Source organism: Gekko japonicus, unplaced genomic scaffold (genome assembly GCF_001447785.1).
Source record: "Gekko japonicus isolate JY-2015 unplaced genomic scaffold, Gekko_japonicus_V1.1 scaffold2000, whole genome shotgun sequence".
Taxonomy (NCBI): Eukaryota; Metazoa; Chordata; class Lepidosauria; order Squamata; family Gekkonidae; genus Gekko; species Gekko japonicus.
Window position 1 is genome coordinate 124,881 of NW_015159775.1, and position 12,374 is coordinate 137,254.

General features: G+C 51.1%; 1 protein-coding gene across 2 annotated transcripts in view; it reads left to right on the forward strand.

The window, feature by feature from the left end:
• The window catches only part of LOC107106651 (occludin-like), a 57,168-nt gene that overhangs the window by 13,016 nt on the left and 31,778 nt on the right, over positions 1 to 12,374 (forward strand). The window contains exons 2-3 of one of the 2 annotated variants that reach the window (XM_015406833.1): positions 3,136 to 3,244; positions 8,625 to 9,386. In XM_015406833.1, coding sequence (XP_015262319.1) covers positions 8,682 to 9,386 — 705 coding nt within the window. In that variant the 5' untranslated portion in view covers positions 3,136 to 3,244; positions 8,625 to 8,681. The remainder of the gene's footprint in view (positions 1 to 3,135; positions 3,245 to 8,624; positions 9,387 to 12,374) is intronic. The other variant, XM_015406841.1, reaches the window with a different exon arrangement.

The window sequence follows — 12,374 nt, forward strand, 5'->3', positions numbered from 1 at the left end:
GTCGGAGTCCAGTAGCACCTTCCAGACCACCAAGATTTTCTGGCTATAAGATTTTGAGAGTCGAAGCCTCCCTCAATAAGCCACTGACTGGCCTTTCTTCTTTTGGCCTCAAGGGCTATATGAAACCTCCATATCCAGAGGCAGCGTACCCTTGAATATTGAATCTCTGCTTTTCTTTTGGGCCCTTTTGGGGGCATACAGCCGCCCAGTATGGGAAACGAGACTAAACAAACCATTTCTCTGATCCAGGAAGGCTCCTCTGATGTCCTTAATAAAAGCCTACAGCTACAAAGGCCCTAATTTAATTGTAAGATCTTTGAAATAAGGCAAGTTTACCAGCAGCAGCCTGGAAGCACTCTGGGAGCAGCTTATGATCTAACGTTGCAACCAGAGGTCATTTCGGGGGGGATCGCAGTTCCCCCGGGTGAGGTGCAGGGGGCGGGGCACATGACGAAGCCCCGCCCCCTGCTTCCGGCCGCCCTGCTTCCAGCCCTCATTCAGCCAGGAGGAGGCAGGAGAAGAGGGAGGGTAAGTTGCTTCCTCCCCACCTCTCCCCACCCCTGCCTGCCTGGGGCCAGGGAGGGCCTTGGCGGGGCTTCTTCACACTCCCGCCGGCCTCGCAGGTCCACCGCTGGGCCCCGGATGTCAGGGGGTGTGGCATATGCTAATGAGTTATGCTAATGAGTTCCCCTAGCTCTTTTTCTACGAAATGACCCCTGGTGCAACTAGGTGGTAATTTAGAGTTGCCAGTTCCAGGTCGGGAAATTCCTGGAGATTTTGCAGTTGGAACCTGGGGAGGGGAGGGTTTGTGGAGAGGAGGGGCTTTAAGGGGGTACAATGCCATAGAGTCCTCCTTCCAAAGTGGCCATTTTCTCCATACACAAAAGAACCTCCTCAGGAAAGCTCCTCCATTAGCATGTCCACAACCTGGGGACCTCCTACAAGATAATGACTCAGCCCTACCCCACCTTCCGGAGTAGATATAAATTACCTGCCTACCATTTGTCTCCTCACCAGAGGTCATTTCGGGGGGAACGCGGGGGAACGCAGTTCCCCCGGGTGAGGTGCAGGGGGCGGGGCACATGACGAAGCCCCGCCCCCTGCTTTCAGCCACCCGTTTCCAGCCCTCATTTAGCCAGGAGGAGGCAGGAGAAGAGGGAGGGTAAGTTGCTTCCTCCCCGCCTCTTCCCACCCCTGCCTGCCTGGGGCCAGGGAAGGCCTTGGCGGGGCTTCCTCGCACTCCTGCTGGCCTTGCAGGTCCACCGCCGGGCCCCTGATGTCAGGGTGTGTGGCATATGCTAATGAGTTATGCTAATGAGTTCCCCTAGCTCTTTTTCTACGAAATGACCCCTGCTCCTCACCTTGACACATAGAGTACTCCGTCTTTCTTTGTTATACCTCTGAGGATGCCAGTCACAGCTACTGGCGAAACGTCAGGTCCTGCAACGGCAAGACCACGGCCACACAATCCGGAATTATTTTTTTTGTCTCAGCTCAGGAAGGGACGGCTCCAGAGCAAACAAATCGATGCAGCAGCCCAATCGCTGGCTCACAACTTTAATGCCAGGAGCTCACAAAGTAGTATTTTTGCTCACAAGACTCCACTGCTTAGAGAGAACATTGGACGCCCTTGTCTTTTTCAGGGCTCCGAGCGCCCTAACCCGGCCCTGTCTCGAACCCGGCTGCCTCCCTTCACCAACCCTCCAGCGCCGGATTCTTGCAGTTCAAGGCGCAGAAACACGCCAGACCGGTTCTCTCCTCCTCCTCCTCCCTCCCCACCCCTTGTTCCGTGGGCATCTCCCTCCCCTGCAGAGTCTCCGCCCCGGCAGGGGCTCCCCCCCCCCGCAGGACTAGTAAACAGGAGGCTGGGGGCTTGCGGCCAGTGTTCCCTCTAAGGTTAAGGCGTTTGGGGCTTTTTAGCTTGGCTGAGGGGTGACTGAGGTTTATAAGATGATGCATGGGAAAGAGCAGGTGGAGAAAGAGGTACTTTTCTCCCTTTCTCACCGTACAAGAACTCCTGGGTGCTCCATGAAATTGCTGAGTGCTCAGGTTAGAACAGGTAAAAGGAAGTCCTTCTTCGCCCAGAGGTGGAATTCACTGCCACAGGAATGTCTCTGAGGAAGCCCAGGAAAGCTCACACCCTGCCCCATCTTTTGTTAGTCTTTCTAAGGCGCTCCTGGACTCTGGCTCTTTTCCTCCAGCGAGGCGCTGCGCTCGGAAAGGAAGGGGCCGCCGGCAAGGAGGCCTTTCCAAAAGGCCTGCCAAACGTTCCCACCAGTGTTCCTTCTAAGCTGCATTAGTGTGAGCTGGCTCACCGTTGTTCTAGCCTCCAGCTCACAGATTTTTGTCTTTGCTCAGGGAGGAGGGCTTCAGGGCAAACGAATTCAATTTTACAGAAAAATGGTTCCCAGTGCTGGATTACTTGTCCCACAAATCATCCCAATATCATAAATGGATATAATCTTAATTGATAACAGTTCTCATAAAAACTTAAATTTCTTTTCTTTTCTTTTTTCCGTCTTTCCCTTCTGACTGTTCATATGATTTATTCTTACTTCTCTTCTGAAAAATGTCTAGTGTTGCACAGAGGCGGTTACGAACTGTTACTAGAATGTCCTCTTATCTGATTATTAAAACAGTTTCATATTTCCGCCTAGCACCCAAGTTACGATACAAAGATTTAATGCAGTTATATGCTTTGCATTGTAATGAGGCCTGCAAAACGTTCCCAGTCCAGTGTTCCCTCTAAGCTGAGTCAGTGTGAGCCGGCTCACAGTTTTTTATCCTCCAGCTCACACATTTTTGTCTCCGCCCAGGAAGGAGGGCTCCAGAGCAAACTCATTGATGCAATAGCCAAACTGCTCGCTCACAACTTGAACGCCCGGTAGCTCACAAAGTAGAATTGTTGCTCACGAGACTCCACAGCTTAGAGGGAACACTGCAAGTGGCGGCCTCCCGCAGAAGCGCACCGTTTCCTGACGCCCGTAGCTTTGCACGGGGCGGAGGAGGAGGCGGAGTTCTGCCCAGCCGGCTCCTGGCGGCCGTTGCGGGGAGGAATTATTCATTAGGTGAAAGGCGAGAGTCGGCGCGGACGGCTCCTGCTTCTGCTGCCTCGCTTTCTTCCGTGTCTTCCAGGAGCAGCAGCCTTGACGTCGTCCGGCCGGTTGGCACCGGACTTTGCAAAGGGCGGCCGGCAGGAGCCAGCCCCGAAGGTCCGTCTTCTGGGAAGCAGCTGCCCGTCGGGGTAAGAGTCGTCCCCCCCCCAAAAAAGCCCCTTCTCTCGTTTTGGGAAGGAGTTGGGAGCAACGTGGCGCCGGGAGGCTTCCGAGGGATCTCTCTCTTCCCCCCCCCCCCCCCCAACCATTGTTCTCTCTAAGCCGCCGAGTCTTGTGAGCAAAAAGTCGACCTTGTGAGCTCCTGGCGTTAAAAGCTGCGAGCCAGAATTCGTTTGCCCTGGGGCCCGTCCTCCCTGAGCAGAGACAAAAATCTGTGAGCTGGAGGTTAAAACAACGGTGAGCCAGCTCACACTAATGCAGCTTAGAAGGGACACTGGTGGGAACGTTTGGCAGGCCTTTTGGAAAGGCCTCCTTGCCGGCGGCCCCTTCCTTTCCGAGCGCAGCGCCTCGCTGGAGGAAAAGAGCCGGAGTCCAGGAGCGCCTTAGAAAGACTAACAAAAGATGGGGCAGGGTGTGAGCTTTCCTGGGCTTCCTCAGAGACATTTCTGTGGCAGTGAATTCCACCTTTGGGTGAAGGAGGACTTCCTTGTATCTGTTCTAACCTGAGCACTCAGCAATTTCATGGAGCGCCCAGGAGTTCTTGTACGGTGAGAAAGGGAGAAAAGTACCTCTTTCTCCACCTGCTCTATCCCATGCATAATCTTATAAACCTCAATCATGTCACCCCTCAGTCGTCATTTCTCCAAGCTAAAGAGCCCTAAGCGCTTTAACCTTTCTTCATAGGGAAAGTGTTCCAACCCTTTTATCATTCGAGTTGCCCCTTTCTGCACTTTTTCCAAAGCTATAATATCCTTTTTGAGGTGTGGTGACCAGAATTGCACACAGTACTCCAAATGAGGTCGCACCATTGATTTATACAGGGGCATGATGATATTGGCTGATCTGTTTTCAATACCCTTCCTAATAATCCCCAAGAGTAGCCAAATTGCTCGCCCCCAGCTTTAATGCCAGTAGCTCGCAAAGTAGAATGTTTGCTCACAAGACTCCACATCTTAGAGGGAGCATCGCTCATTAATGGAGTCGTATCTGGCCGCTTCTAAAAGAACAATGTTGGGTGCTTATTTATGTTCACGGATCACTCAGAATGAGCTGTTGTAGATTTTCCGGGTTGTATGGGCATTGTCATACAACCCGGAAAATCTACAACACGGCCATACAACCCAGAAAATCTACAACAGCTATTGAACTCCGGCCGTGAAAGTCCTCGACAGCATATAACTCAGAGACCGATTTCACACAACAGCTGCGCTGCGGTCGTGCCTCCCTTTGCCCTGCTTCTATTGGTCAATTTCCCACTTGAAGCCGCATGGCCGCATTGCCCGATTTTCCCCATGGTTTCCGTAGTTTTGTTTTTTGAGGATCATGAAACTGCGGGGAAAATCGGGCGAAGCCACGGGTCAAAATGCGGCCGCGCGGCTTCAAGTGAGAAATTGACCAATAGAAGTGGGGCAAAGGGAGGCGCGACCGCGGCGCAGCTCTTGTGTGAAATCGGTCAGAATGTTGGTTATAGCCTTCAGACCCCCAGACAATCTCAGGAGCAAAGGATTTTAAGGCCCACTTGCCCCACAGTCAAGGTCTCCCACCAAGGGTCTGTTCAGTATACTCCCATCTGAAGCAAGATGTGTAGCTATAAGCAGGGGTCATTTTGTAGAAAAAGAGGTGCAGGAGCTCATTAGCGTAACTCATTAGCATAACTCATTTGCATAAGCCACACACCCTGACATTATTGGAAGTGTGTCAGAAGGCAACACCCACCGCTCAGGCTCCACTGGACTGTTTTGGATTGCTAGCTACTTGGGCGGGGGGGGATGTGCAGATCTGTCCTCGCAGAGGAGGGAGAGCTTGTACCTGAATAAAACTTGGTCTTAAAGGTGCCACTGGACTGTTTTGGACCGGGGGGCGAGGGGGGGCCTCTGCAACTTACCTGGCTGCTTCTTGCTCTGACTGAGGGCTGCTGGGAGCAGGGGGTGGGGCTTGTTGCATGTGCCCGCCCCCTGGCCTCTTTACTGCCGGAGCTCCGCTCCTGTGCGCTCCTGCAGGAAATGCCCCCTGGCTATAAGCGATGGGACCTCTTTGGTGGTGCCACCTCACCAATGGAAAGGCTCCACCTCCCTTCAGTGTTTTTTCACTGGGTTCCTGTTCTTTGGGATTTTAGAGGCCAGGTGAAGATATTTTTCGTTCTCCCAGGCATATTCTGAGTGGGTTTGGGCGCGGTTATAAAATAATTGTTTTGATGACGTATTTATTTTACTTGTTTGTTTGAGCTGCGGTGGCTCAAGTGGTTAAGACGCTGAACTGCAGGCTGTGGAAGGTCAGTAGTTCAGCAGTTCGAGAATGAGCACCGCAACCCTAGAGTCGGATTCGACTGGCTTTCGAGCAAGGGAACCTTTACCTTTACGGCTGACCAGTCGTACTAGTTTTCTTTTAAATGTGTAGTCCGCTGACATTTTCGTTGAACCACCTGTAAAATCTTGGAGGGGAGGGAGATCTTGAAATTTCAAATTGAATGGGGCGGGACTCCAGGGGAAGTGATTTTTGATTTCTTTGTAATGGTTAATCAAAGCCCATGGATCGAAAAGGTGAGCCGGCAGGGCAGGGGCTTTCCTTTTGATACGGAGTTTCCCCACACTTGCCAGAAAGCACCCCCGAGAATTGCTGCAGGCCCAGAGTTTTGTTTATGAGCCAGTTTGGTGTCGTGGTTAAGTGCGCGGACTCTAATCTGGGAGAACTGGGTTCGATTCCCCACTCCTCCACTTGCACCTGCTGCAGAGGTCATTTCGCGGGGGATGGTGTGGGAGGCGGGGCACATGACGAAGCCCCGCCCCCTGCTTCCGGCCACCCCACTTCCAGCCCTCATTCAGCCAGGAGGAGGCAGGAGAAGAGGGAGGGTAAGTTGCTTCCTCCCCGCCTCTCCCCACCCCTGCCTGCCTGGGGCCAGGGAGGGCCTTGGCGGGGCTTCCTCGCACTCCCGCCGGCCTTGCAGGTCTACCGCCGGGCCCCTCATGGGGCTCAGCAGTGGAGCTGCAAGGCCACCAGCGGCGGCCGGGACCGTTGGGGGCGGGGTGTGTGGCCTTATGAGACACTTCCGGTGATGTCAGGGGGTGTGGCCTTATGACACACTTCCGGTGATGTCAGGGTGTGTGGCATATGCTAATGAGTTATGCTAATGAGTTCCCCTAGCTCTTTTTCTACGAAACGACCCCTGACCTGCTGGATGACCTTGGGCAAGCCGTAGTTCTGGCACAGCTGTTCTTCATTGACGTCTTCTCTGCAGACACACATTCCCTCCGTCCTACCCCTCTGTGAGCTCGCATTGAAAAAGAAAAAGAGGAATTGCTTTGGGAGCTCCCGGCGGCTTGGTGGGAACTGAGGGAATGGGGGCGGTCCGTCCTAGGTATAGGTGATGCACGTGCGAGGAAGGGGCGTGTGCCCCACCTACCTCACAGGCAATGCTCCCTCTAAGCTATGGAGTCTTGTGAGCAAAACTTCTACTTTGTGAGCTACCGGCAGTAAACTCAGGGCTATTTTTGGGCAGGAACGCACAGGAACAAAGTTCCAGCTGGTTCCTGAGTTGGCCACGCCCAGCAGGAGCTCATTAGCGTAACAGGCCACACCCAACAGCAGAAACTCATTAGGATTGGCTACATTAGGGGTGTGTGGCCTAACATGCAAAGGAGTTCCTGCTCCAAAAAAAGCCCTGGGTTTGGACAACAAACAAGGTAAACAGAATAAGAAGCAAAAGGTGGGTGTGGCTGGATGGATGACCACGCTTCTGGTAACACGGGGGTGTGGCCTAATATGCTAATGTGCTGTGCTATCAGGGGTTTGGCTAATGTGCTGTGCTATCAGGGGTTCTGCTGTTGGGTGTGGCCTATTATGCTAATGAGTTCCTGCTGGGCTTTTTCTACAAAAAGAGCCCTGAAAGTTGTGAGCCAGCGATTTGGCTGCTGCATAAATTAGTTTGCTCTGGAACCATCCTTCCTGAGTCAAGACAAAAATGTGTGAGCTGGGACTAGAAAGCTCCTAGTGAAAGATGAATACTGCAAATGTGTAGAGCTTATTTGTTGGCTCGTTTTAATGTTCTCCTCTCTGCTATTATTGAGGGGAGATATAAGAAAATCCCTTATTCAGTCAGGTTTTGTGGATGTAATAGAAGAGAAATAGAAACTGTGGAGCACGTACTCTTACATTGTAAATTGTTAAATGACATTCGAGTGGAATTTATAGAAGCCCCCCTTAGGTTGGTAGCAGGCCAACCAGATAGAATCAAGGTACATTATCTCCTTGCTTGACGAGATCCGGAGATCATTGAACTGACCGCCAAGTTTCTTCACGGCTTTATAAAACGGAAGAATGACCCTGATCAGATTAATGAGTCTTAATTTATAATTTTAAAAAACCCTCAATTTTAAGTTTAGAATTCAAATTTATTTTATGATTTTGTACGGCCAAATCTATCTTGTGATAACTTGAGTTATGTTATAGGCCTGATATATCCTTGGAATGGTTTTACCACGATTATCTATTTTATAATTTCTATTGGATTGTATTAATATTGGGAATTGTTTCTAATATTGTATGCCAATAAAGGTATTTTTTTAATAGTTCACTCTTATAAAGAGGAGAGAATTTTAAGGTATTTGATTTGAACGATGAATAGATGTAATTTGTTACAGGACTTAACAGGTTTTACGTGCATGCTCTATTTGATACTCATTTTATATCTTTCATTTATGCTTGTGGTTGTATGAATTTAGTTTGAGTTTGTTGTATTAGAGTGCTGGCTTTTTGCTGTGAATAAATTTGTTGTTGTGTGAGCCGGAGGCTAAAAAAACCTGTGAGCTAGCTCACACTAACTCAGCTTAGAGGGAACACTGCTCACAGGGTGTCTGTTGTGGGGAGGGGAAGGGAAAGGAGTTTGTAAGCCGCTCTGAGACTCCTTTGGGTAGTGAAGGGCGGGGTATAAATCCAATCACCTCCTCCTTCTCCTCATGTATTTGTTTATTTTAAACACCTATCTGCTTTTGGGGGGTGGCGTATGCACGTTGTGAAAACGGGAAACAGAGTTAAAAAAAAAGAGCATAGAAATAAAAATCGAACCACTAAAAAAAATAATCAGTAAACAATGACTGAGATTAAGTTAAATGTGCGGATTAAATTAAATTAAATCAAATCAGCAGCGACGAGGCATTTTTCGAGGAACGTGAATGTGTTCAGCTCGGTTCCCCTGCTGCCACCAGTTTGGTTAAGCATGAATCATGATCTCAGATACTAACCACAAAATGTACTAATACAATCACCCAAACTTACCCAAACACGGAAGTCTTATGATTCCTACAGAAAATGATACCCTCTTTAACAGTCTTTTGTGTGTGTGTTTCTTGACAGCTGATCACCACCGAATGTTGTCTTGGCCGTCTGGGAGTCTCCCCACTTTCATGAAGAATGTTCAGTAGCAAGAAGCAATACGACGGTCCCCCCAATGGCTACGGCTCCCCTGTGGATGATTTTGGGTACAAAATCCAGTCGCCTCCTCCCGGCTCCTACTACGTAGAAGATGTGCCCCAGTATTTCTACAAGTGGAATTCTCCGCCGGGCGTGGTGAGGATCTTGGAGGGCATTGGCATCCTGCTCTGCGTGGCCATCTTTGCTTGCGTGGCGTCCACCCTGGCCTGGGAATACGGTTATGGCTACGGAGGTCTTTACGGTGGCACGATGGGCAACTATTATGGGGGCGGATACAGCGGCGGCATGGGCTACGGAGGAGTAGGAGGGTATGGGGGCTATGGCGGTTATGGCAGTTACGGCGGTTATGGAGGCATCACCAACCCTCGGGCTGCCAACGGCTTCATGATCGCCATGTCCGTGATGGCGTTCATCGCTCTCCTGGCGCTCCTGATCACCAGCCTCACCAAGTCCGGTGGGTCCCGCTCCAGGAAGTTCTACTTGGTGGTCATCATCGTGTGTGCCATCTTGGCCTTCGTCATGCTCATCGCTTCCATTGTCTACATCGTGGGGGTCAACCCCCGGGCACAGATGTCCAGCAGCTACTACTATAATCCTATGCTGACCATGTGCAACCAGATCTACACCACCGGGTCCTCCTTCAACCAGTACCTTTATCACTACTGCATGGTTGACCCACAAGAGGTACGAGCAGTCAGTTACCTTTTCTGTGGTCTTTTGTTTAGGGGTTGCATTAATTTTTAAACGAACGGTGGGGGGGGGATAAAAAATCATATTGGTCCTGTCTGCTATTGTAACAGACATAAATGGAAATACCGATGAACTAGCAAACACCCTTTTCAGTGAAAGTTCGAGCGGGCAGAGAGAAAGGAGAGGAGCTGGAAAGAATAAACTAACATGGAAGCTTTCCAATCAACAAAGTCAAACGGACCTTGCAACAGATGTGGATCAGGAACAAGGGAGAGGCAGAGAGAGCCAGGAAGGATCAGGAGATAATTAACGAATCCTAAACCAATGGAAACAGAGTTACTAGATAAAGGGGAAATGAGTGAAGCTTTTGAAACCAAAAGAAATTTTACATCCCTGCTTTAAAATGGAAGGTGTGAGGGACCGAAAGGCTCTCTAGTTAATCCAACCTAATATGTCTGAAAGACGGCCGGGGGGGGGGGGGGGGGGGGGCCCCGAAAAGAGGAACACACAAGGCCACTCATTAGGGTGCCCAGATCTGTAGCGTGTCTGTAAGAAAGAAAGGTTTGGGGATGAGGTTCACCATCAACCTCCTGTCAGCCCTTGCTCTCCATCTTGGACTCCACCTCTCCCTTGACAAGCCCCACCCCTTTCCAGGCCCCCCCCCCGTTCCGACAAGCACCTCCTCTTCGCTCCAAGGTTCTACCTCGACTTTTACAAACACCGCCCTTTAACTCCACCCCCTGCTCCCTCAAGCTCCACCCTTTAGCTCCCGGGCCCCACCCCATGAACCCTCCTTTAGCAGGTCTGTGACCCCCCCACGTAGGTTTGAGAAGTTTCTCAAGTTGCTTTTCAACACCACATTTCCCAGCCCAAACGCCGCTAAATAAACTTTACACCAGTCTCTTCAAGCCTCCTTGCTAAATGCTCTAGGGAAGAGCCCTAGATGGTCTTTGGGGCAGAGCCTGACTTGGTGCTTCCACCACTTGCCTTTGGTTCCCAAATCGTTTCTGAGGAGGAGAAGGAGAAGAATGGGGGGGGAGAGATTGGATTTATACACTGCCCTTCACTACCAGAAGGAGTCTCAGAGCGGCTTACAAATGCCTTTCCCTCCCCCTCCCCACAACAGACACCCTGCGAGGTAAAAGAAGAAGAAGAGATTGGATTTATACCCTGCCCTTCACTACCAGAAGGAGTCTCAGAGCGGCTTACAAAGGCCTTTCCCTTCCCCTCCCCACAACAGACACCCTGCGAGGTGGGTGGGGCTGAGAGAGAAGAAGAAGAAGAAGAGATTGGATTTATACCCCGCCCTTCACTACCCAAAGGTGTCTCAGAGCAGCTTACAAATGCCTTTCCCTTCCCCTCCCCACGACAGACACCCTGTGAGGTAAAAGAAGAAGAAGAAGAGATTGGATTTATACCCCGCCCTTCACTACCCAAAGGAGTCTCAGAGCAGCTTACAAACTCCTTTCCCTTCCCCTCCCCACGACAGACACCCTGTGAGGTAGGTGGGGCTGAGAGAGCTCTTGACAGAAACTGTTCTTTTTCAAGGACAGCTCTGCCAGAACTATGGCTTGCCCAAGGTCATCCAGCAGCTGCGAGTGGAGGAGTGGGGAATCAAACCCGGTTCTCCCAGATTAGAGTCCACGCACTTAACCAGTACACCAGGCTGGCTCTCCGTGCCAAACTGTGCCCGGCAACAGACCGAGTCATGCAATGCCAAAGCAAACAGCCTTGGCAAGGAAAGCGGCCTCCCTAGGAAACCAGTTTCGGGGTGGGCAGAAAACAATCCTGGCACGTAAAGGAGTGGACTGGCACGCCGAGCCACCGCCCAGCCTGGCAGATAAGATAAGCCCGGATGTCCTTGCCCACTTGTGATATTCCCCTCTGATGCCCAGCGATGTGCCCTGCTGGGTTCGTAAATCAGAACGCACATAATTAATTCCCCCCCCCCCAGGAGTAAATCACATATAAAAACACTGGGCGTTCAAACTGCATATCTGGGAAAGCGGCAACCTTTGCGTAGCTCCTGCATTTGGGCCTCTTAGCCCAAGGCCCAGTTAACTTGGGGAACTTACTGCCACAGGATGGGATGGCGGCTTTCAAAGGGAGTTCAGACCAATGCTTCCTCTAAGCTGCGGAGTCTTGTGGCCAAGAATTGTACTTTGCGAGCGAGTGGCATTAAAGTTGTGAGTGAGCAATTTGGCTGCTGCATCAATGAGTTAGCTCTGGAGCCCTCCTTCCTGAGCGAAGACAAGAATGTGTGAGCCAGAAGCTAAAAAACTGTGAGCTAGCTCACACTAACTCAGCATAGAGGGAACATTGGTTCCGACCTGTTTGCAGAGGAGAGGTCCATTGGAGGCCATTGACTGTGGCGGCTGCATGTTCAGAGGCGGTCTGCTTCGGTTTTGAGAGGAAGTGGGGGGAAAGAGGGGAGGGCTGTGACTCCGTGCCCTATATGTGGGTTTTCGTTGGCAGCGTCCAGCTGGCTGTTGTGGAAATGAGGGTGTCAGATGGGTCTGGGGCACTTTGTGTGGTCTTAGGTTGGTAATCCAAAAATGACTGTGGTATATCTGCTAGTGGAAGCCACCCTATAAGCCCAGTCTGTGAGATGCAAAAGGGGAAACCACAGGAGCTCAAAGTGTCGTGTGTTTTTTGTGGTGGGGAGATTTCAGGACCTCCCCAAAATGTGTTTTGCCCCCAAATCAACATTCTGCTCCTAAATGAGAGATTCCATTATAAGAACATCAGAAGAGCCCTGCTGGATCAGACCAGCAGTCCATCCGGTCCAGCATCCTGTCTCACACAGGGGCCAACCAGTTCCTCTGAGCCAGCCAGTTCCTCTGGAGGGCCAACAACAGGGCATAGAGGCCGAGGCCTTCCCTGATAAGAACATCAGAAGAGCCCTGCTGGATCAGACCAGTGGTCCCTCTAGCCCAGCATCCTGTCTCACACAGTGGCCGATCAGTTCCTCTGGAGGGCCAA